Source organism: Cupressus sempervirens, chromosome 2 (genome assembly GCF_028749045.1).
Source record: "Cupressus sempervirens isolate cs-2001-9-10 chromosome 2, ASM2874904v1, whole genome shotgun sequence".
NCBI classification, from domain to species: domain Eukaryota; kingdom Viridiplantae; phylum Streptophyta; class Pinopsida; order Cupressales; family Cupressaceae; genus Cupressus; species Cupressus sempervirens.
The window spans coordinates 44,776,072-44,801,634 of NC_143119.1; the positions used below are offsets into that span (position 1 = coordinate 44,776,072).

General features: G+C 31.8%; 1 protein-coding gene across 1 annotated transcript in view; it reads left to right on the forward strand.

The window, feature by feature from the left end:
* Positions 1 to 18,363, forward strand: part of LOC149570985 (putative phospholipid hydroperoxide glutathione peroxidase) — a 43,715-nt gene extending 25,352 nt beyond the window's left edge. Inside the window, exon 5 of the mRNA XM_089815666.1 lies at positions 18,257 to 18,363. Coding sequence (XP_089671792.1) covers positions 18,257 to 18,363 — 107 coding nt within the window. The remainder of the gene's footprint in view (positions 1 to 18,256) is intronic.
* Positions 18,364 to 25,563: the final 7,200 nt, after the last annotated feature.

Here is a 25,563-nt window from a genome sequence, read left to right on the forward strand (position 1 = left end):
CACTCAGAGAATGAGGACGCGAGGCTATAACCACTACTACAATTTTCTTAGGGTCAATCTCCTCTATGTTCTAAACTTTAGGTAAATCTTCCTTGATAGCTTCCTGTCCTTGATCCTATTCCTCATCATCTATGTTATCATTATGTGTTACTTCTTCATCATCATCTTCCTTGTCATTGACATTAACAATCAAATCACTTTTTTTGTGAAGATTGTAAATGTTCTTCCATGTGTTGGTGGCATTCCTTACCACATGTTCAATGTCACTGATCAAAATTAGACAAGTGTTAAACTTCAAGGTAAGATTTTCTTCATTCTTCTTTAAGGATTCTTTTACTTCCTTGTCACTTAAGCTTGATATGAGTTACCTTAGGGTCTGCTCATGTATGTCTTTAGCAATTTTCCTTGCATAATCCCATATTGGCTTAACTTTCACCATTAATTCACTCAGAATCTACTAAACAAGATCATCTAGAGAACATTTCCATTTGCCCATCTTAGACATAACCATGTCTTCAATTTTCTTCTACTCCTCTATAGTTCTGGTTTCATACCTTAATGCTTTGCAGTTTTTTATGTTGACTCCTAAATCTATTTCTTTCAATCTTTCTTGAATGGTGGGTGGAGACTTCTTGAAAATTATATCCTTTTCTTCTTCACACATCTTTTGTTTCTTCCTAGACGTCCTTGTGAACACAAGAGTACATGGTTTGGAAAGTTTGGTTATAATAACCTTACCTTTCTTCTTTATAGGTTCTTCTTCTTCTAAATTTTCTTCATCTTCTACTTCATCATCATCAATGTCATCTCCTTTTCCTTCAGTCAATAGAGGAGTGAATTTGGTTTTCAATTCTGCAATTCTCTTCTTTCCTTTGTTGACCGCTTGAGGGAGTTTTATTTCAAGTTCTATTCTTGCCTTTGCTTCATCATAGGTGCCAAAGTATGCAAATTTTGGGTCAATAGGCTCATTTAATAGTGCTTCAATAATGTCCTTGGTTTCATCAATGTTATGTTGGATAATGTTGTCCTTGATGTCACACAAATGTCATATTAGTCATTAGTCTCAAGTTCACCGAGCTCAGATAGTCTGCAATGCAATTTACAGTACCAACCAAGCTCACTCAGTCATCAAAGGAAATGTGGAAGACCGTGTTAACCGAGCTAACTCAGTCAACGAAGGAAATGTGAAAAGCTAGTGTTAACCGAGATTCACTCGGTCTCCAAAGGATAGTTTCCACCGAGCTCACTCGGTCATCAAATGAATTATGGAAAAGTCAGTGTTAACCAAGCTTCACTCGGTCTGCAAAGGTTAGTTTCCACTGAGCTCACTCGATCATCAAATGAATTATGGAAAAGTCAGTGTTAACCGAGCTTCACTCGATCTCCAAAGGTTAGTTTCCACCGAGCTCACTCGGTTATCTCAGGAAACTCAATAATTATCGAGTTCTCTCGGCGATTGATGGTTTGTCACAAAGTTCGTTATATCAATCGAGCTCAGTCGGTTAACATAGAAATTGTTTTATGAACAAAGTTCACTGTGCAGGGTCGGCCAGTATAGGGATTTGCTAATTAATTACTTTTAGCCAACTAAGATAATCTGAAAGGTATATATGGTCATTCAAGTTATGAATTAAAGTGTGTGATTATGAAAAAGTTATGAATGCGAATTATAGTATGAAGAGGCGAATGTTGAGAAAAGTCTGATGGAGGATCAGATGTGTTAAAGGAGCTACAAAGTTGTATTTGATCAGTAAGGATCCAGTCAAGCATAATAGAGATCTGCAATCAGCAAAGATAAGTTGCACATTATATCAGGTCATTTCATTGTTGCTTTCTAACCATTGTAACAGTGTATTCAAAATCTCTTAACAGAGTTGGTTTAACAACCATTCAATAAATCCTCTAACAAGGTGACAGTTCAGTTGAATTTTTTTAAAGACCTCTAGAAAGGCCACTCCTAACAAGGTGATTAAATCCTTTAACAGGGTCACACCTAACAGTGTGTTTTTGTAACCTTTAACAGGGTTGGCTCCTAATAGGGCTCACTTCAGAAGAGTGAAAAAGTTACATTGGTGATTTTTCCCATATTGGGTTTCCACGTTAAAACTGGTGTCTCTTGTGTTCTTAATTGCTAAATTACTTTGTGCATGATATCATATCAGTTCTTAATATTTATCATTTGCTACATTATCAAGTTTCAACATTTTATTAATCAGATCAAAGGTATATTCAGACATCTTAGGGACTGTGGAAAGTTTTTGTAGTAACTGATTCACCCCCTCCCCCTCTCAGTTACTCTATTCTCATTTCCAACATGTTAACCTCATAACCTAGAGGCTTGACCCATACATTTTTAGATTTAATTGCTTGAATATATACTTTATCACAGTCAACCATAAAATAAATATCATCTTTGTAATCATCAAAATTTTATTTGGTATCTTAAATCTATTATTCATCTTGTCCTTAAATGTATCAAAGTACTTATTCATAATATTAGTATAGTTTTCTCTCATTTCAGCTATATATTCATTAATTTGATAAAGAGCAAGTACATCCTTCCTCCATACAATGGTACCTTTAGATGGGAAAAAATTTTGCACATAGAAAAATAGACAAATTAAGAGTGAACCAAACTTACAAGCATTGTTCTTTGAAGTCTTATACTCTCCATATTTTTGTTGAATTGATTCAACATCAATTTGGCAAGGTCAAGTGACAATTTTTTTTTGACCACTTTGTATGCTAGATCCACTACTTCACATGATACATTGTTGATTCTGCTTGACCTGTGTATTTTGTGTACAATGACATGTATCTTGAACTTCAGTTTCATATCTGTAACACAACTGATCTTCATTCCCCTTGCATCCCACTCAGTAAGGGTTTTCTTTTCTAGCTTGACCCAACTTAGGCTTTTGGTCATTTTATCTTTTGCCAACATTAGAAGACCAATAATCCTATGGATCATCTTTTTCGTTATCACAATAGGTTTCTCTAAGCATAATTGACCATTATGCACATGACTAAGGATAAATCTTTATCCATTTGATCTGAAAAATCTCATGGCATATGTAGAATGTAAGTCAAACCCTTCACTTCAAGGTGTTGATGCTCTAGTTTTAACACACCATTCACACACAATTCTCTCAAGGATTCATCCATTTCAAGAGTTCCAATATCTTGAATATCACACCAAAAATGTGAACGAATATCATTTAGCAACAATACCTTTGATGGAATTTGAGATTATGCTTCGCTCAGATCTACGGTTTCTATAATAGCTAGACTCAACTTGAAGTCTGGTGTCTTCCATTCCATGCCTCAAACTAACATTTCTAACACTTTCTTAGGTTTTCTTCTAGTGGATGCCATTTTTCTCAATAGGATTTTCAAAGTTACGAAAATATTCAATAGTAATATGCACAATTCACTCAGATGCTTAGAAATTGCTTTGCACAAATAGCTCTGAAAATTTCACAGTGACAAATGACTTCAATTTTTCCCTTTTTATCAAATTTTTCCTTTCAATTGTCATAAATGCTTGGTATGATTGGTCACTAAATGACAAACTATATTCCACTTTGCTTGCATTAAGTGCTCGACAAAGTCATCCATGACTCGGTGACCGCATAACAATTTTAGTGGCTCGGTCAACACTAGATTCACATCACTCTAACTATGAACTTGGTAAGCACAACACAACTCACTTTCCACTAAGGAACTCGACATGCACTAAGATGCTTAGTTTACACTACTGATCACCAACTTGGTAGAAACTGCTTGGCACAAACTGAATATTATTCCTTGAACTCGATAAAAGCCTAAATGCTTGGGTAACATAGTTTATTGTGCAATACGCTTGGTAGATACTATCTATCTAAATAAGTGTGTGTTAATAATAACAAACATAATGTAATGTCAACAGATGATTCAAAGCATAGTACCTTTGTCATCTCTATTCTTCTCTTGGTTCTTCAATCTAAACATGAATCCCCTTATCTATCTCAAATAAGTTTCCATGTTTTGTAATCTAATTCTTAAATTTTCAATTTCAACAATCTTTTTAATCTTAGATCACAACATATGTAAGCTTTACTTTTAGTAAAATAAATAATAAATATACCTTCATCACTTCTAGGATCAAACTTTCCCATTTCACTATCTATTTTCATATAGCATTTGCGTCCAAAGATTTGAAATTACTTTATTTGTAGATACATGACCAAACCAAAGTTCATAAGATTTTTCACCCACTCCTTGCCTTATTTTAACTATGTTCAAGGTGTATAATAACATAATTAATGCTTATATCCAATGTGCATGTGCTACATTACCTTCAAGAAATATCACTCTTTTTGTGTCACAAATAGTTATGATTATTCTCTCTACTACCCTATTTTATTATAGTATCTTAGGGGCTAAATTTTGTCTATGAATACGACACCTCACAATATGAATTGGATTTATTAGATGTAAACTCTCCTCCTCTATTATAGTTTAAACATTCTATCTTAATTCCAAATTTATTTTCAACTTTATCTTTAGAGATCTTCAACTCATCAAATGCCTCAAATTTATCTCTTAAAAAATAAATGCACATCATTCTAGTGAAATTGTCAAAAAAAGGAATACAATACTTCTGACCATAGAATGTTCTTGTCTTAGTAGGACCACATATATCTGTGTGCGCCAATTCCAACTTCCTTGTAGTAGTAAATTATTTTCTCCGAAATGCATTCCTCAATTATTTTTCCATTAGACATTCCTTAAACATCATGTTAGTTGGATTCATAACCTAAGGTAGATCTCTGAATGCATTAGAATTACTAGTCTACAATATATTATCAAATTTTATATGATAAAACCTTCTATGTCATAACCAATTATCATCAATTTTTTTTAAAAAATAACTTACTTCAAAAATATTTCACTAAATTACATTACCTTTGGTCTAAGCACCAGTTGCAATCTCATTCCTTGATTTATCTTCGACTATACATTTTCTATTTTTCAATTGTAAATGGTAACCCTTCTCTACACACTATCTAAAACTTAGCAATTTTTGTTTGAAGCCACCAAAAAATTAGATATCATTTGTGTTAGTCTTACCATCAAGTGTGATAGAACATTTTCCTTTTATCAAGTAAGTTGTTTTGTTACCAAATTTGACACCTTTACCATATGTTTTTAGCTCAATAAACCTGTCTTTTTCACCTATCATATGATGTGAACATCCATAGTCTATAATCCAATTTGATTTCTTCTCTATGTGTGAAACTAATGCTTTTTCTTCCTTAACATGGTTCTCATCTCTAACTGCAACAAATCCTATTTCATATTCATTATCACTTTCCTCAAAGTTGATTCCCTTAATTTCAATCTTATCATCACTAACATTAAGACATTCCTTAGGAAATTATGACTTGTAGGGACTATGTTTAACCTTATTTTCTCTAGTAATACATCTTGATGCAAAATGACTAAGGGTAAAAGTACAAATGCATGTCACGGTGAAGGACATCTAAAGTTGTCTTGGTCAAATTCATTTCTCCATAAAAAACTCAACTTTCGTCAAAAATAAAATAAAATACCCTTTTATAGATCTCGAAGTTAAGATCATCATCATATAAATTTCATAGTTTTTTGATTAGTTATGTTATAATTTCAAAGTATTGCAAGTAGAAATTTTTGCATTTGGGAAGATGCTACTTAAAATATAGAAAAAAGGAAGTTATGTCAAAAGAATTAAAATCTATATTTAGCACACGAGGAGAGAGTCATCTTCATGAATATGTTATTTTCACCAAAAAGTTGTAGATTTGATAGACAAATTTTGATGGGAAAAAGAACTACTGATTTATGATAAGTTCGACTTTGAGTACTTATAGTGGAAAAGTACGCATCAAAAATTATTATTTTTCACTAGCTATACATGGCATCTATAAAATATTTTAAATTAGAGTAAAAATATATATTTTTATATACTTGTTTGGCGGGAACTCCACCCCATATTTTCAACAATTGAAAAAAGAACTTCAAAAATAAAATAAAATGCAAAAATTATTGCTCATTTTTTTTCAAAATTTATAGGCATAAACTTCATTCAATTTTATGTATTTCATCAGTCTACATCATTTTAAAAATTTAAATAAAAATACTACTTTTATGTCATTTAAGTTGAACAATTTGCATGTTGTCGTCCTTTTCCTTTATAAAAGTGTGACACGATTTTGTACTTTTACCCCCAATTTTATTGCATAAATTTTAGATTAAAATTAATATTCCTTTAATTATCCTCTTACCTCTTTGCCACTATCTTTAAATGAAGTTTCATCTTTAGGTAAAGAATATTTAAATTGAGTAACTTCAAAATCTTGTGACTTACCAATTAGCATCTCCATGTTGAATCCATTGGTTTGAGAAACTACTTAATAACATTGACTTTATTCTCATTAGATGGTGTCAAATATCTGAGAATTTTCTACACTACCTCATCCTTAAGTATTATTCATCCTGTGCTATTTACCCCTATTGCAATCTTTGTGATCATTTGTACATAAGATTTGACGATGTCATCTTCTTGCATGTTGTATTAAAATTCCTTCTTTTCCGTATATGTGAATGAAGATAGCTCACTCTCATATTTGATATCAATCTCATACATAACGAGTGTTCAATAATGAACTCCATATGAATCAAATGTGTTACCATCTCATTCTTCTAGTTGTCATAATCATCTCCATCAAATTTAAGACTCATTCTTGTAAGTCATTGCAGATCTCCTCAAGATTCTAAGCTTCTATGATTAATTAAAAACTTATGAAACTAATCACCAAGAATTTAAAAAAATGTATAACACTAAGAGACCATACACCGTAACATATTGATTTTTGTTCTAAAAGAAAAACCTTGATCAAAGGGAAAGCCTTGATGAGGATGATGTTCATGAAATAGTTTACTAACATGTAAGTTCCTTGTAAAAAGATGTGACCTAGTTAGGAGTCAAATATGGTACATTTAGTACAACATACCTTATTAAAGTAAATATCCCTTTTAGGAGACCTTGAGCCCTTTTTATAAGGTTCTAACTATATTAGGAGTTGATGATAATAAAAGGCACACTGTTTGATCTCACGGCTAAAAGGATGAAGGGTTAAACCACCTTTACAAAAGGATAAAAAATCCAACAATGTGAACTGATTGATATGCAACTTACTTACCAAAATATCTCCTTTGAACTCCACTAGGATGATAGATTCCACTCATACCTCTTCTCAAATCACCCAACAACTTATCATCTCTTCTTTGACAATCCAACATCAAGGCTCACATCTATAATTATCATTCCATACATCTCATTCCTCATAATAACTTTTATATATATACCAATTATAAATAATTAATTAATTTAGGCTATTAGAGCTTCCTTGATGTACAAATAACTATGTATAACCATTATAAGGTATACATGCATTATCAAGAAATTATACAATCATTACATGAATTGTTCTACATGATACAATAATAATTTAACATTTTCCAGTACCATTTCACATGCTACAATGATCTAGTCAATTGCCAATAAAATACATTGCATATTACACATATGTATTCTTTCCAGAGTACAATATATGCACACAAACAAGTCTTTTATCACCTTCCATGCTCTTCAACATTGGTTCATACTTGCCATCAAGATATAACAAAAATATTGCATCCGCATCTGGCATATTTTACTTCTCACTGGTTTGCTACTAGTTTTTACAACACAAATTGTAACTCATATATAATATTAAATAAAATACAATGAACATTGACATGATGTATATAATCCTTCTACACAAATGTAAGTTCATGTGTCCAAATCTATTGACTATTGCTTACACTAAACTTATGTTGGCATCAACGATAAAACCAATTATTAATACAAAACTTCTACAAAAATCTAAGTGCCAATAATCTCTACTATTTCCAACAGTTTAATCATTTTACCTTGAAATCACAAGTCCTAGAACTAGATCTTCATCAAAGGACATCATGAAAGAAGGTAATTAAAGAATTTTCTTTTGGAAATATAAGGTGGGCAAGGTTACTAAGAAGGGAAGGGTGAATCAAGTACCAATAAAAATTTATCTTACTTCACTAATTAATCCTTCATATAATATTCTAATCTAATTTTATGCATGAAACAATTAAATGAAATAAAAATTTCTAACACTTTGACATAAGAAAGGTTGATCCAGAAACCTTTCAATGAGAAAGTAAAACTGAGTTGGGGATGATACCCATAAGCTTTACTACTGTAGTATAAAGTTAACTTGTCAGATATCTAATCTTTGTATAATGTGTAGAGGAATGGCTTGGGTCAAGTGATAGCTGATGTGCATTTTCCTTCATGTCTTCATCTATCTTGGATAACTTCTCCTTGATATCCTTGATGTCATCAATGTTAACCTCATATTCTAGAGGTTTAACCAATGCCACTCTAGGTTTGACTACTTGAATGTATACTTTGTCACAGTCCACCATGAAACATATATCATCCTAGTAATCTTCAACAAGTTTCTTGGAATCCTATATCTATTATTCATCTTCTCCTTGAATGTTTCAAAGTAGATATCCATGATAATTAAATTTTTTTCACCCATCTCTACTATATACTCATTAATCTAATACAAAATAGGAATATCTTTCCTCCATACTACTTTACCTTTGGAATATTTCTGAGTAGAGAAGAATAAATATGTTATAAGAGATCCAAACTTACATGGATTATTCTTTGATCCTTCGATGCTCTCCATATTCTTGTTGAATTGATTCAACAAAAGCTCAGCAAGGTTGAAGGATACATTATTCTTTACAACCTTTTAAGTCAGAACAGCTTCACATGATCCATTATTTAATCTTCTTGTACTGTAAATCTTATGTGTAATGGTATGGATGAAAAATTTCAGTTCCATGTCAGTTACACTACTAATCTTTATTCCTCTTCCATCCCACAAGGAAAGAGTTCTCTTTTATGGTTCTACCTGACCTTGGGTTTTAGTTGTCTTTTCATTGTTAAGCCCTTGGTTTCCAAATGTTGATGTTTAGGTTTCAATGCATCATCCACACATAATTCCTTAAATTCTTCATTCATTTATAGGGTTTCAAATTTTTGGATTGACAATGATAAAAAGAATAGATGTATGTAAGAGTAATACCTTAGGCAAAATTTGTGATTCTACACCAACTGGGTCAAGCACCTCTCCAATCGTTGGACTCAACTTGAAGTTTGGTGTGTTGCAATCAACTCCATGAACCAACATTTCAAACCCTTTCTTTTCTTTTCTTCTCGAAGATGCCATGCTCCGTAGGTTTTTTGAAAACTTCAAAAATCCTTTAACAACAAATGCTCAAATCACTTGGGGGATCTAAAATCGGTCTGCACTAATAGCTCTAGAAATTTGCAATGAATACAATGACTTTGATTCCTTTCTTTTAACAAATTTCCACCTTTCAATCACCATTAATGTTTTCTACTTCATACTCACTTGGTAACAGACTATTCTCCACTCGGTTTAGTGTTTAATACTCAGGAGATATCTACAACTTGGTAGAGTCTCCATCACTCGGTATGGACTATCAACTAGAGTCTGCAACAATATCTAACCCGACCGTTCTTGGTAAGGTCCTATGACCCAACCTTACTTAGTAAGGTCTTCTGCTTTTCATCATGCTTGGTGATCCCTGTGCATCTCGAATGCTGATTGGATCAGTCTTTCTATTGGTTGGAACTGATGTTAGATTACTTCCTTTGAATCATAGTTCCAGTGATCTCTATAGGGAACTAAGTTGAAGTTTTTGGACCACCCAAATAATTGACTTGGGTGTCATTCACTTCATGATCTTGGTTTGCATTCTCTAGAGATTTTAGTGCCCATTGTTTCCTCATTTTCTTTCTTATATTGTTAGCTTTGGCTTTCTTTTCATCTTCAATTCTACCTGTGTTGATATAGTTTTTGGAAAGATGTCCAAGTTCTGTATAGATAAAACATGTCTTTTTAGTGTCACTTTTTCTCATATGATGTTTGACACAATTTGCTCCAATGTGCCCAAATTCACCACAGTAGTGACATCTGCACCATGTATTGTAATCCCATCCAAATATTGCTTTCACAATTTGTTTATTGGGTTCCACTGGTTGGTTTTACATTCTAAAGATTTTTGTCCTTATTTCTTGCAATTATGACATTTACCTTCAAACTTAGGTTTTTCTTTACATTCACTTACTCTATGACTGTGCTTATTACCTATAACACTTTCCATTAAATTTTGCTTTAAAATTATTCCAACATTTATTTGATGTATGACCTATCTTACCACAATGATTGGAAGTAGGTCTTTGATTCTTTTGAGCTCCTTTCTTAGATGATTCACCTTCTTCTATGTATCCTATTCCAACTTTTTCTCTGTGTCTATATTGACTTTATTCATTCAATTGATTCATGCTTTCTTGAGATTTCATTATTCTTTCATAGGTTTTGTTTTTAGTGTTGAGATCATTCTGTAATCTTTCATTTTTTGACCTTAGATTCATAAGTTCTTCATCTGCATTAGTGAGTTGATCAATGAAGTCTTCTTGTTGAAGGCAAAGATGTTGAATTTCGTTGTTCTTTCCTTCTATCTCTTCTTTAGTTTTGTCATTTTCTTTCATGACTTCACATAATCTCACTAATTGGATTTCTTGTGCTCTTTCCATCTTTCTAACTTCTTCTTGAAGATTGGAATTCTTTTCTAATAGATCTTTGATTGCTTCATTAGCTTCATCTAAATTATTTCTAGATATATATCTTCAATTATTTCTTCAACGTAGAGATTGTCATTCATTTGTACTGCAAGATCTTTCCTTCTTTTCAATGATTGAGAGAGTTGCTCCTTTTCTTTATTTAGTTTCCTAATGGCCAATTTAAGATCTAAATTTTCATTGGCAATAGCTTTATCTAGCCTGTATACCTCCATTGCCTCTAATCTTTTCTCAGTTTGTTAAACTTTTTATATGAGAACTTGACTAGCTTTGATACCAATTGTTAGAAATATAAGGTACACAAGGTTACTGAGAGGGGAGGGGTGAATCAAGAACCAATAAAACTTTATCTCACTTCACCAAATAATCCTTCATATAATATTTTCACCTAATTGTATGTATGAAAGAATGAAAGTAAATAAACATTCATAACACTTTGACACTAGATATGGTGACCCATAAACATTTCAATCAAAAAGTAAAACTGGGGTGAGGATGATACCCACAAGATTTAGTATTGTAGTATAAAGTTAACCTATTAAGGCTTACAATTGACCGCTTCTAGTGATCTACCCTATTAGGAGCCATAAGGACTGTGAGATCCACCTTGTCAAAGTATTTACAAACATACAATGAAGTATGGACTCGGTTAGGAGATTTAGCAAAGACTGTTAAGTCTACCCTATTAAAGGATTTGGTTGATGCACCTATTAGGATGAACCAATGGCTGATCTCTAATTTGTAACTCTAATTTGTTGGTTGAGATTCCTTGTATTATAATAATCACCTAGCTGTGATAGATAAATATATTTTGTCCCTTATACTTCTTCTAGCCTTCTTAAATTCGCACTTCTGCTGATCATACACTCTTCACTTCTCTTCTTTAGATATGATACAATGTATCACATATATACCAATCCAATTTATAACTTACCAGAGTCAGCTACAATACTAATTTCATCATAATTCACAAAGTTGGCCCAAGTATTAAAACTCGAGTTCTAAAGACAAACTCGGTGTTTTTTTTATACACGACAAACATTGTTAATGCTTGAAAATCATTGGCATTCAGTTGAACTTTGAAGCTTGGTCCATACTAATCACTTCTAGGTAGCTTGAACTCGGTCAACCTTGTGTGACTCAGTGAACTCTAAGAAACTCAGTAGCAATTGGATCACTCGGTTGACACTACATGACTCGGTCAACACTAGATCCACTTTGTTAACCATATGATCTCAGTAGACACTATTGAACTTGGTTAACACTATAGAGCTGAGTTAATGCTATGATCTTCTTCACTTCCATTGACTGGCTCGATAGTCTCTACTACACTCAATTTTCCCTAAACTTTGTCTCTAAAGCTCAATAAACACTATGTATCTTGACAAACATTGCAAACTAACTCATATGCTTAGTAGACACTGTATTCCAATTACTTAGCTTAGGAGCAACTGAGCCACTTGGTTAACATTGCAAATTGAATGATAAGCATGGTAGCAATTGTAGAGCTCATAGCAAAGTAACCAATTGACTAAGTGTTGAGTCACTGATAGACAAATTGACATTTATGTCAATTTTTTCTAAGTGAGTAGTTACTATTTTGTCCTTTCTATATATTTTTTTTGGTAACAAGAATATGTATGTTAGATGAAAATGTGACATATTTCTCCTCTAGGCCTTAGCTTCTTTTACTATCCTTATTTCTATAAAAGGGTAATCGAGATCAAGAGATAAGGGCTAGCATCTTTTCAGTAGAACTTTATTTTTGAGTTTGTTATTCCAACAAAATTTTATGGAGTGCTAAGAAATTTTGTAAACATTCAATGGAGCTAACAAAAGTATTTAGTGTTATTATGTTGAAAGTTTTGATTGAGTCTGATTATGTCTCTCATTATATATCAAGAGTAACATTAAACATAATGAGATTACATATTTCTGGCTTATTTATCTCAAGGGTGTGAATCTTATGCATTTTGTTTGATCAAGGATCTTATTAAATCAATACATTATTATGATATATTTTTTTGTATTCATGATTTAATTTAAGGAACTAATTAAAGTGATAAGATACTAATGACAGATTTATTGGGTTTACTCAAGGACTTTGATAAGTAATCTTCGTCATATATATACTTGTAAGGTAGTGTTATCTTAGATCCAAAAGTTTATCTAGAAACTTATTATTATAAGGTGTAGATATATGTCAAATTTATAATGAACCAAATAAATAGGCACTTTCATATTATTTCACACAAAAATTTGAAGAAATAATGAGGTTCATTTTTTAATTTGTATATTGAATAAGTTTGTAATACCTTATGTCATGCTTCATTTTAAGTAGTACAGATCAATGAATAACTAGCCAGTGTTTAGTATCTCCTTAATTATGTTCATTCTAGTACTAGATTTATCTAATTACTTGATTTCATCTATAAGTTTGGGGTAGAGATTATACAAGATTATCAAATGAATACATGACTAGGTGTTGTGGAGCCTAAAGTGTAGAAGGCATTGAGTCTTCCTTATTAGTTGGTCCAAGTCTAATTATCTAGTGATAATAAGAATTGGTCTCTTTAAGTAGATGAATGGGTCACTTAATTTCATTTATGATTAAATCCTATTCTAGGAGCAAACAATTAAAAGATTGACATTTGTAGAATTAATATTCAAAGCAGATGTAGCCCCGAGAGGTGGTACATAGGTGGAAACACTAGATAATGAACTAGGAATCATATAAGTCTCAAAACTACTAGTAGGTTGGGGTAAACGAAGATAATGAGGATAATCCTTAATGTGTGTACCATTTTGATGAATGATATGTGAAATAGTATGCAAGAAATCAACACAATGGTCATCATTCTGAAGTATCTTCCTCATCATTTCTACTAAAGTGATGATGTTTGAATTAGAATGTTCTTAACCTTCTTTGGAAATATTTTGCTCTTGGGTATGAGACACTCTTAAGGTTTCATCATCATCGTGAGAAGAGTGGGGAGATGGATTCTCAATAATAGTGGTAATGTCATTAGAATTCATGTGTGGTTCATTAAGATTCCTAAGAAATAAAGAGGGCTCAAGATCAATGGGGCCATAATTATACAAATTATCCTAACCAAAATGCTATATGTATGATTCAATTGTATAAAAATAATGTAGAAGGAAATATGGAAAAGGTATATCTATTAAATGGAAGAATGAAATTTTAAGGGTAGACAAAAACTCAACACAAATTAGATTTATCCACCATAAATGGATTCAAAATACATAATTACACATGAGATCTAATGAATAGAACATATAACCATGAAATGATAATGAATTGAAAGGAGATATATCAAAATATGTAGGACTGACCAAAATGCATAGTAAAAAAGTGACAAACGTGTAGTAGAGGCCATATTGTCTACCCCTTTCCTAATGTATAATCAAAAAGAAAATGACCCAGTAGGCTAAAGTGGGACTTAAGCACTTAGCGAGTCTAGTAATATTTTATGATTATGATTAAGATGAGTTGGATTTGAGAGAATATGGATGAGTAATGTACTTGATAAAAGCATAATTAAGGACAATATGCAAGATTCAACAAAAACAAAAAAATAAAATATAAGTTAGCTAGTAACTTGTGGCGCCTTGAATCACCAATTAGAATGTAGATTGAGTGTGTGGTTTTAGTTTAAGTAGATTTGGAGCATATAGAATTCCTTTGCCATTGTATGCTTAGGTACAAAATATACCCACCCACTGTATATCTTGCACTTTTGTTTATATTTGTTAGGTGCAATCCATTGGATCACATACTTTTCATATTTTTAACAACTTCATCACATGTTCCTATCAACATAAAAATAGGGATGGTTTAGTTGTAAAGGATTTGCCTTGCTCAAGCACATATTTAGGAATCAACCTTGAAATTAAAATGAAATTGCATAAAGGAAAGCATGTAAATATAAAGGTTGTATGGTTCTTAATATTATTTGTCGAATCATGGAATGAAATCCAAGATGCATTTTCACAAATGCATGGATCTATGAACACCATTCCAATATCTTTAATGTTGTTATGCTTAATGCATTCTTTCCTTAAAGAATGAATGAATACATGCATGTAGGTGACAAAAAAGATCTTCTTTCTTGATTGAGAACTCTTGTTGGACATCATAAGAGATAATATTTCTATATTAGAAGACTTCCTATAAAATACCTTAGGATTCTTATAGAATGATTGAGACATGAATGCTTGAAAACTCTAGAAAATTTTCCTTTAGATAGCAACAAGAAGCGAGGTTCAAACTAGGCATTTTATTTCCTTTTTTTTGGTTCATTTAGGTAGTTTAACTTTAAATTGAAAATTTAAGACTATAATAATTTTTTTTACAACAATGAATTTATTTCTTTATGAGACGTTGAATAGCTGAGATTATTCATCAATATAAATGAAATAAAATTAACAGGTAAAGATGTTAGTGAAAGGTTGAAAGATATTGATGTTTGTATACTATTCAATAACGTGACAAATATTATAAAAATAATTCAAAATGCATGATCATTATAGGGGATCCTACCATATTCAGCATAATTGTATCATTTAGGATTATTAGCGTGCCATTTGAGAGCTTTAAAACTTTGAGTAACTAACCTTGTTGAATATTCATATAAAATATCAACCTCAATGATAAAACATATATATTTTACTTTAACAAAAATATTTAGATTATGTTTAGAAGTAGTAGGAAGGTGAAAGAGTTTTGGGTAATTCATAGGTTCATTTGAGGTAGATGGAGTGAGAGGAGAATGTGAAAGAATTGAAAGATGATGATTAGAATTTCATTTGGCATGATTTTGAGGATTATATCCTTCAAGGATTTAGATTTGTCACTTGTTGTGCACAATGAACCATTATAGGCTCTAAACCAAGGGCATCTTATTCCTATTTTCTCTTTACTAAAGATGTTTACTATTTTGGAGATGCTACTTGTCCTAGTATTGTTTTGAGTGAGGAGCTCCTCATGATTTTGGGTGCAAATAATATAGTGGATAAATATTTGTCTTCCTATACCTTCTAAGAACTTTTCATCTCCACTTTACCAATGTTAGAGTCGTTGCTAGGGCCTAGTGTTAACTAGTACAAGGAATCATCAAAAGTCCAAACCACACATTGTAGTCCTTATATTATTGTTGTAGAGTGTAGTTATTAGGTGTAAAAGGTACTTGATTTCCTTGTGAAAAAAGTTTCATCCAATCTTAAAAACTAGTAGGGAAATTGTGTAGAGTCTAGACTCAATATTAATGTTTTTAGAGCTTGGTCTAAGAGAAAATATACATAGATTCATTGAGACCTTGGTACTTGTGAATGATTTATTTCTCTATGTTATCCCTCCAAGAATATTATATATGTACTCTCTTATTTGGTATTGGTTTTTTCATAGATTTATTGAGACCTTAGTACTTGTGAATGATTTATTTCGCTATGTTATCCCTCTGAGAATATTATATATGTATTCTCTTATTTAGTATTGGTTTTTTTTGTAATGCTATCATTTTCCTTAAGAAGTATCATACAATCTTGGATTTAGAGAAATAATAGAGTCCTACACAAGTTAAGATTTCCTAGTTTATAGATCAAACACTGGGGCAAAAATATTTGGATATGAATTTCTTGTATTGTTGGCCAAATTGTTAATGATACATAATGTAGATAATAATGATTTTGTAAGATTCTATATTGATGTGTATATGAAGCAGGTGCTTGTTTATCTAATTACATTATCCTCTAAGTTGGGGAATGTGATGTAATAGATCAAACATATGAGCTCTTTAGGTTTTGAAATAAATGCGCCATGGTTGGTTATGTTTCTGATGGGTGTAGAACATGAAATCAAGTTTAATTGAACATAAAAGATCTGTCAATTCTTTTAAAGGTTGGATTCACATCCTTCTATGGGAGGGAGAGTTCTCTCTTCTAGACAAGACATTTTGAGCACATCATTCCTTGTTTTGATGACCCTATGAAAAAATATTTAGAGGAGTTGGATAAAGGAGCCTTTTGTAAAAGGGTATGCCTCAACAAGGCTAACCCAACTTCTTGGGAAAAATGATTGAAGACCTCAAAACATGAAAATAGGAAAACCTACAAGTAAAGTCAAGTTTAGTAGAAAATTAATGACTTACGAAATTAAACAAAATATAACATAGATGAAAATGTTAAATCTATAAAAATAAACATAGTTCAATTGATTGTTTGAACTATTTAAGTTTAAATCTATATAATAAAACATTTTAAAATACCTCTAAAATATTCATACAAAAGAACTATAAAATCAATTTCATAATATTCAAGATTACATTTGTTTCAAACAATCTAGTTTTTATTTCTTTACATCGTTAGAGTAGTTGTTCATGAAAACAACCAGCCATGGACCCTCAATTTTGAGTTACAGGAGGTTTGACAATCTGAACAACACTAAAACAAAGTCATTACATTATGAATTACATTTTAAGAATGTGTGTCTACAAAACTTGCCAACTGCCTTCTTGATGTAAGAAGAATAACTGCTGGAAGAAAAATTATAGCAAGGCAAAAATAAAAGTTACATTGTGTGAACAAATTGGAGCAACTGGAGGAAACTGTTGAGGGAAAGACGAGCAGCCACAAATGTGTCAGCCAATTACCGTTACAAATCCAATGTAATCCTTGTAATGTTGGAAACAATATTAAAAAAAGTTTAAAAATCACTCAAAATTCAATCTAAAAACTTAAAATTTGCTATGTTAGAAAGTAAGTCTAAGTCTAATGACTTAAGCTGACAATCTTTTAACAATTCAAAACAATGTCCTAAGAAGAACACCCATCCCTTTGCAACAAAGCAATTATCACATCCTTTCAAAAGCAAACTGATACAATTTTCACCATTTCTGAAGTCTCCATGAAATTTGTAGTCACAACTGATCTTCTCAATGTACTCATGTTTCCTTTCTAAATATTAATCTACATCTTACCTTTTAATTTCAAATGTTGCACCATTAATTCTTCACACATTTAAATTATTTTATACCCATTAATGACTATTAATTGCATTTGAGCTTCAAATCACTGTCATCTAGTCAACATTTATCTGACATCACAGAAGTGTAAAGATAATTCAAAGCTGTTACTTCTTCATCCTTGACTTGTTTCATTCATTCAATGCTTTTAGTAGTTGAATTGTACTTACATTATGTTTTATCCAATCTACAGCAGAAAATAGAGATCAACCTGTTTTCTCCCTTTAGTGAGTCTTCTTCCATCCTGATGCTTGAGATAGCATACTGAACTTTCATTGTCAAACCAAGTCCAAAATAAGCATGGTTTACCCCAGGGAAGGAAGGACAAAAACTATGCTGAAACCCTTAATGCATTGAAAAAGGCAGAGGAACACGAAACTTACAATATCATGAATCCAAAAACCTGTAATATCTCATTTCGGAACAGGCGAATATTTTGATGTTAACAGCAGCAAAATTTTTATTAAAGCTGTGATATCCATGGAATTCGCTTCAAACCGCCTGCATGCTCTTTCCAATTGTATGAAAAGGTAATGGCCTACATTATTCAATCAACTGAATGGAATTTTTCATTTTGAAGGTTCGGAGGTTGCGTTGGATATCACTGTCTATTCAGATTCCCCAACAATTGGCCTTCATACTGAATCACTTTTGTTTTGCACCTACATAAGAACAATGTTGACAATTAACTATATATTTTCTGAGAAAAGCTCACAAACATGTGTTTTTAAAGTACTATAGTTTTAGACTTTCAAATTAGCCAATGAATAAATGAATGAATGAATGAAACAAAAGAAACTTATGAGATTCACAAGTTAACACATGCTACGGAAGGGAGGAAGAAAACTTTAGCTAGTTGTGACCTCTGTAACCTTTTGATTAATGTGTCTCTTCGTTGGTGGATTTTAATAATCAGAAATTACAAATCACAAACTATGCTACGCCCTTAATATTGGTGTATATAGGGATATGGATAGTCAATTTGTGGCTATCTTAACCCTTAATCAAGTCATGTTATCATTATTATATTATTATTTAGGTAGGGAGGTCGGCCTAGGTGTTATGTAGAGTTGTGTCTATTCAACCTAAGCATAATTAGGAATATATAAGAGGTTCTGAGTCTCATTTCAACATCATATTGTGAAGTGTGTTCTCATTGGAGATATCTGGAGGTTGCCCCCTCGAAGTGGCCTATTGCTCTCAGTTATTATCAAGTATTTATATAATATTTCATATTATTTCTTCTATTGTGCAAGTTATTTCATTACAAACTATCTATAAATTTTGATGGCTTTCCAGATAAAATATCATGTCAACTAATATTTGCATATTAAGTGGCCTCATCACCCAAATGAAAAGTAGAATCTGAAAACTCATTCAAACTATGACAAATAACTGAAACAATATGATTGAAAAATGTCTTACAGAATCTTTGAAGAACTTACATCAATGCATTGGAGAGCTGAGCCTGCAGTTGCACTATTGCTTACATGGTGGTCATCATTAGAATTTTGTTCATGGTGGTCATCATTAGAATTCTGTATAGTCAAGCCCCCAAAGAGTTGCAAATGGTTAGAGAATCGTTGATGCTTGCATTGTCATCATCATTAGAACCCTATTATAGTCAAAATTCACAAAGGGTTAGCAAATGATGAAATTAAGTTATTCTTAAGAAATTTATTATCTTTGAACAACTTACATCAATATTTCTATTAGTATTGTTGCTGACACCGCCATCATCATGAAACTTTTGTTAAGTCAAGTCCACAAAGGGTTAGCAAATGTCAGATTAAGTTAATCTTAAGAAACTTAGAATATTTGAACAACTTACATGAAGACCTCTATTACAATCGTGGTTGACATGGTCATCATCATCAATCTCCTATTTTAATCAAATCCACAAAGGATTAGAAAATGGTCAGATTAAGTTATTCCTAAAAAAATTAGAATCTTTGAAGAACTTACATCAAGACAATGGAAAGCTGAACTTCTAGTAGTATTGTTTCTTATATAGTCATCGTCATGAGGTTCCTATTAAAAGTTATCAAAGGTTAGCAGATAATCAAAAAGGAGAAAAACAAACATATTAGTTGTAACAATAGCATAACTTTTAAATCTTACTTTCTATTTGAACAAGACATTACAGACCTTTCAAGATTCTTACTTTTCTAATAAATAATATTAGCATAGTCCATTATCAACTCAACATATCTCTGATAAACTCATTCAAAAATGGAAATTAGCAAAGTCTAGATTAAGTTATTCTTAATAAAATTAGAATATGTGAACTTAAAACAAGACAATAGAGAGCTGAACTTCTAGTAGCATTTTCCTTACATGGGCATCATCATCATGCTCCTATTATAGTCAAGTCTGTAAAAGGTTAGTAAATGCTTAGAATAAAATATTCCTACAAGAATTAGAATCTTTGCAGAACTTACGTCAAGACAATGGAGAGCTAAGCCTTTACTACCATAGTTGCTTACATGGTCTTCATCATTAGACTCCTGTTATAGTCAAGTCTGCAAGGAATATAAAATGGTTAGATTAAGTTATTCCTAAGAAACCAAAATGTTTGAAGAAGTTACATCAAGAAAATAGAGGGCTGAACCTCTAGTGGCATTATTGCTTACCTGGTCCTCATCATCAAATTCCTATTTAAAATCCACAAAGGTTAACAAAGAGACAGACAAAGTTAGTCTAAATTGTAACAAAACATGTTAGTTGTAATATTAGCATAACTTATTTCAAAATTCTTGCTTATCTAATAAAAAATATTAACATAGTCCAATATCAATCTGACATACCTCTGATAAACACATTCGAAAACCTTTATTTTCTGGAACCCGACATAAATTTGATAAATCCAATCGAAATCCTTCCATCGCTTTTGGGACTATTGGAATACTTTTAGTATCATTAGTGACATCAGATGATGCTCCACCAGGCCCAAAGTAGATGTTGCAATAACTAATGGCCAAGGTAGGTGTTGCAAGATTTGATGGAGAATGGTCATTTGAACTTGATATTGGCATTGTGTTTTCTATGCAATAAATGAGAAGCAATTATTAGAAAACAAATAAAATACACTGTTCAATGCAAAAAGTTCTTGCTTGTTAAAGATACCTTTAGTTGTAACATGGAGGTTCTTTTTAGGTTTCATTGACAATTGTATCAATTACATTAAGTATTACTGCCAACATGTTATCAGTGTATTTGTTATGACTACTATGATTTTGCTATCTTGTTTGCTTCATCAATCAACAACATGCTTCTCTTTTATGTCATTTTGTTAGTATTTGATGCTGAAGCAATACAATTATCTACAAGGTCTTGAAAGATTGGAAAACAATAGAGTCCACCTTAACAATGTGTGATGGTATGTTTGGGCTATTATATTAATGTACTTGATTTGGAACTTTATTGGAATTTATATTTTGTTTGTAGATTCTAGACTTTTGATTGGACTATTAAATAGTTTATAGTAGAGTTTTTTATTTCGGTAAAAACAAATTTTGAGGGGATCCGAAACCCCATACAAAAAATTAAAAAAGAGATCAAAAAAGGAGTCCACTAGGTTTTTCAAGGACTGGGAACCTGCAGTTCTGGCAGCTAATAATAGAGTTACAATTGAACAATCACAATATATATTTCAAAACTATATCATAAAATTATATTCAAAATTTGATAGATGCCTGAGAGTCTTGAGGGAGATGTACCTTTGATTCTCGAAGCCAAATGCTCTAAAGATCCTAGTGAAGTTTGACAATCATCATTAGATTTTAGTTGAGCTGAAGATTGTTCAGCACAATGCTCTAGAATCTTACGAGCCATCTCTCTGGATTTTTGTGGTACTAGGTGTTCATATGCCAACGAAACACCCTGCTTCTCTGTTTCCATTGGTTTCTTAATAACTGCAATCAAAAGAAAGACAAAAGATTGAGAGTCTTTTATAATCAATAATACCGAGAAATCTGTATATAGATCTATAGATGACTTATAGTAATATCTACTACCCGCAAGATTTCAAGTTATGACCTCTCTTAAAACTAGAGCTATAGGTTCAAACCTAAGTTTATTAAATATAAAGAGTTAAGAATTTATTTGATTGAATTGTTCCATCATCCATGTCCTGCAAGCACATTTAAAATATTCATGGAATAATATAACAGAACTGATTCAGCTTTCATCAATTTTGAAACTAAACTAGATACTCCTAAGTAGGATTTCTTACATATTTTTAAATCTATGTATCATGCATTTAGTGGGCTTACTACCACAAACTATGAGGAGATGAATGAATTGTATGTCAAGTTTAAGGACCAAGGTGATATGTAATATATATAGTCTTCTAATGTCTAATAGTTTTATGTTTTAGAGGACTTTTTATCTGTAGTTTTGGAGCTTTTAATTTACTTTTAGATAGGGGAAGTAGACTGTTTAGCTTTTCTATGGTAGTGGAGATTTAGTGGTATGTGTTTTACACAATTCTGAAGTAGATGCATGATATCCGTGATAGCTTCTAGTTGTGTATGTTCGTTTAAAATTATATACGATTGAAACTAAAATCTATCATAAATCCAATAGAAACTTGGATTGGCTTTGAGATGGTGACATTGGGCTTCAAATACTAATTCATGTTTATGAAAATGTTGTAAATCTTGGATGCTGAGGATTTCTTTTGCATGGGATGAACGCTTGTTATATAATACCAGTCTGTAACTGTAAACCCCCTGAAATTATAATTTGTATGGTGTAATGGAATATTTCCTGAAGTATCCATCTGGTGTACTTGAATGAATTTTCTATATGACTTATTACAAAATAGATGCTCTTGTATTGGTAGTAGTTAAAAGTCAGTTTTTCTACATCTTTATAGAAGGTTTGATTGTGGAAACTTAGACATCAGATTTAAGTTTCTCCACATCTTTATAGAAGGCTTGATTGTGGAAAGTTGGCATCAGATTTAAGTTTTTCCACATCTTTATAGAAGGTTTGACTGTGGAGACTTGGCATCAGATTTAAATTCTTCTACGTCTTTATAGAAGATTTGACTGTGGAAACTTGACATCAGATTTAAGTTTCTCTACATCTTTATAGAAGGTTTAATTGTGGAAACTTTGGCATGAGATTTCTTCCATCTTAAGCCAAATTATAGGTCAACACCTGACTTGTTCTCTATGTGTGTAATCTAATGGGCGAGTCAATCCAAAAGGAAGTACAAATAATGATAATGCACATCTAATCTTGCAAAGTACTATCTTTAGTGACTTTCAGATATGAAATATTTTAAGGAAGAAGTTTATTTTTCGAGAAATGTTTAATGGGTGCGTAGGAAATAATTTTATAACAAGTTAAATTATGATATAGCTATCAGGATTTAACTGTGTAGTTTTTGAGTAAAGCCAGTTGATCCATATTTCATGAGTAGTGATTGAACACGAACCTAACAAAGCACCCGACTTCCCCAGAGCCCGGAGGACGTCACCCATCCCAATACTACAACTTGAGTGTGCTTAACTACAGAATTTCGTACATGGTCAAACAAACAGAGGCCCCTTGACAAGAGAACTGATAGCCAAGAAAACGCTTAAAACAACATAGCATATCTTCAAAAATCCAAAATAAAATTTGATTTCAAAATATATACTGAAAAATATAAATAATGTCAATCATCAAAGTTTTTAGAGAGCTCAAATTATTTTGGAAAACATGTTTGTAGGTTTCGAAGTATTGGCCTTTCCGTGTAATCAGTTTGCTGCACAAGAACCTGGTACTAATGAAGAGATTGCAGCAATTGCATGCACTCGCTTTAAAGCCAACTTTCCCATTTTTGATAAGGGTTGCATTTTAAATACAGGGGACATGGTATATGATTTAAAAGTAAAGTTTTTAGTTAACATTATTTCCTTAATAATGATTTGAAATACTAATTATGAATATGCAGGTGGATGTGAATGGTGAGAATGCAGCTCCTGTATACAGGTTCTTAAAATCATGCAGAGGTGGTGTTTTTGATGAGGACATCAGATGGAACTTCTCCAAATTTTTGATTGACAAGGATGGAAATGTATTTGAAAGTATTTTTAGTTAGATATATACTACAGTAGTTCACAAGAGAGTGAGATCTGCCATGATCATGTGTATCCTCCGTTCTTGCCCTTTTCCTCTGTTCTTGCTCTGCTTGTTGCATGTTGTTTTCTTTCTCTGCCACATTCTTTTATAACACGTCTCGCTGGATCTTTTCTGTATTGCAATGTGATGCTTTAGCAAAGGTTTGTTCTTAGTTTTCTGTAGAATGCATCTCTTATAGTAATTCTATGTTTCCAAGTTTCCTTTTCTCTTTCACAAAGATAGCACCTTTTTCACAGCGGGTGGGAAATGTTCTATTGCAAATTGATTCTTTACAGAAGTTTTGTCAGGAAAAATTAATCGAACACAAGATATCAGCTGTTAAATTTTGCGGTTCCTATTTTGGACTGCAGCGCCTATCCAGCCAAATTTAAACAGGCGAATAATTGCATTATGATTTGTTTGTGGTTTTCATGTCCATTCAGCAACGTAAGTTTAAAAATCTGTTCGGTTTTCCCACTGAAAAAGAATCGGGTTTCGAAAAGTCCATAAAATCGAATGCCAACCGAATATTAGTCTTGAAATAACGTAACTCAGAAACAAGTGTTATTAGTTCTAATTTGATTGTAATTTTATTATATATTTATTATATGAATGAAATATATGAATGTTTAGTTTTAGAATATTTTTAAATTATATTCTATGTATTTTTCAGGTGAGAAAGTAGTATTCTTGGTCATTGCAATATTTTTTGAAACATGTTTAAGAAGTGTCTATTTGTATAACCAACACATTAACTCATAGAATTACACATTGTAATACATATAATATATGTGGAATCATTTTTCTTTTCTTTTAACAATATCACTAATTAAATTCCACTTAACTAAGAATTGTAATAAATAACTACACTAAACATTATGTGTGTGTGTATTTCAATTTATTTACTTACAATTAATTAAAACATTTCTAATAGTTCTAGAAAAGTATGAAAGATCAAATTATTCATTGTATTATTATAATGTATAATTTTCTATTATAAAATCTATGTACAATAATTAAAGTCTTAAAATAGAAATTTAAAGTACTTTGAATAAATAGATAATAGATGTGCTAAAACATATAGAATCAAATTCAAATATTTTATTAAAAATCATACCAAAAACTCACAATTAGATTTCTATTATTTTTGAATACAAAAAGCTTCATTTAAAATCTAAGTTGTCCTTTAGGTTTCAATGGTTATTATTATTATTATAGCATTTGCAACTAATACCATTGCAATCACTTCTACTTCGTTGGCGAGCTTAGAACGTTTGTGAGTACCCCAAACTAGAGTGTCTCCAAGGTGCCCTAAGCATGTTTGGGTTGTGATCTTCTGACATTTGTATCTTAGAATTGTCATATGCTAAAGAACCATGATATTGATGTCCACAATAACCTCTTTTAATTATGGGACATTCAATTTCATTTGAAATTGACACATCGATCTTGGTCGATGCCAAACCTCACACTGTTCCTTAGTGAATTGGTGCACCAGTGCGCAACTTTTGAACCATTCATCATGACATCATTTTGTTGGCACTGTTAACTTTGGATGGCGAAGTGAACCCCAATGACACTACTGTTTCGACCACGGGGAGCCTAGAATGTTCGCAAGCA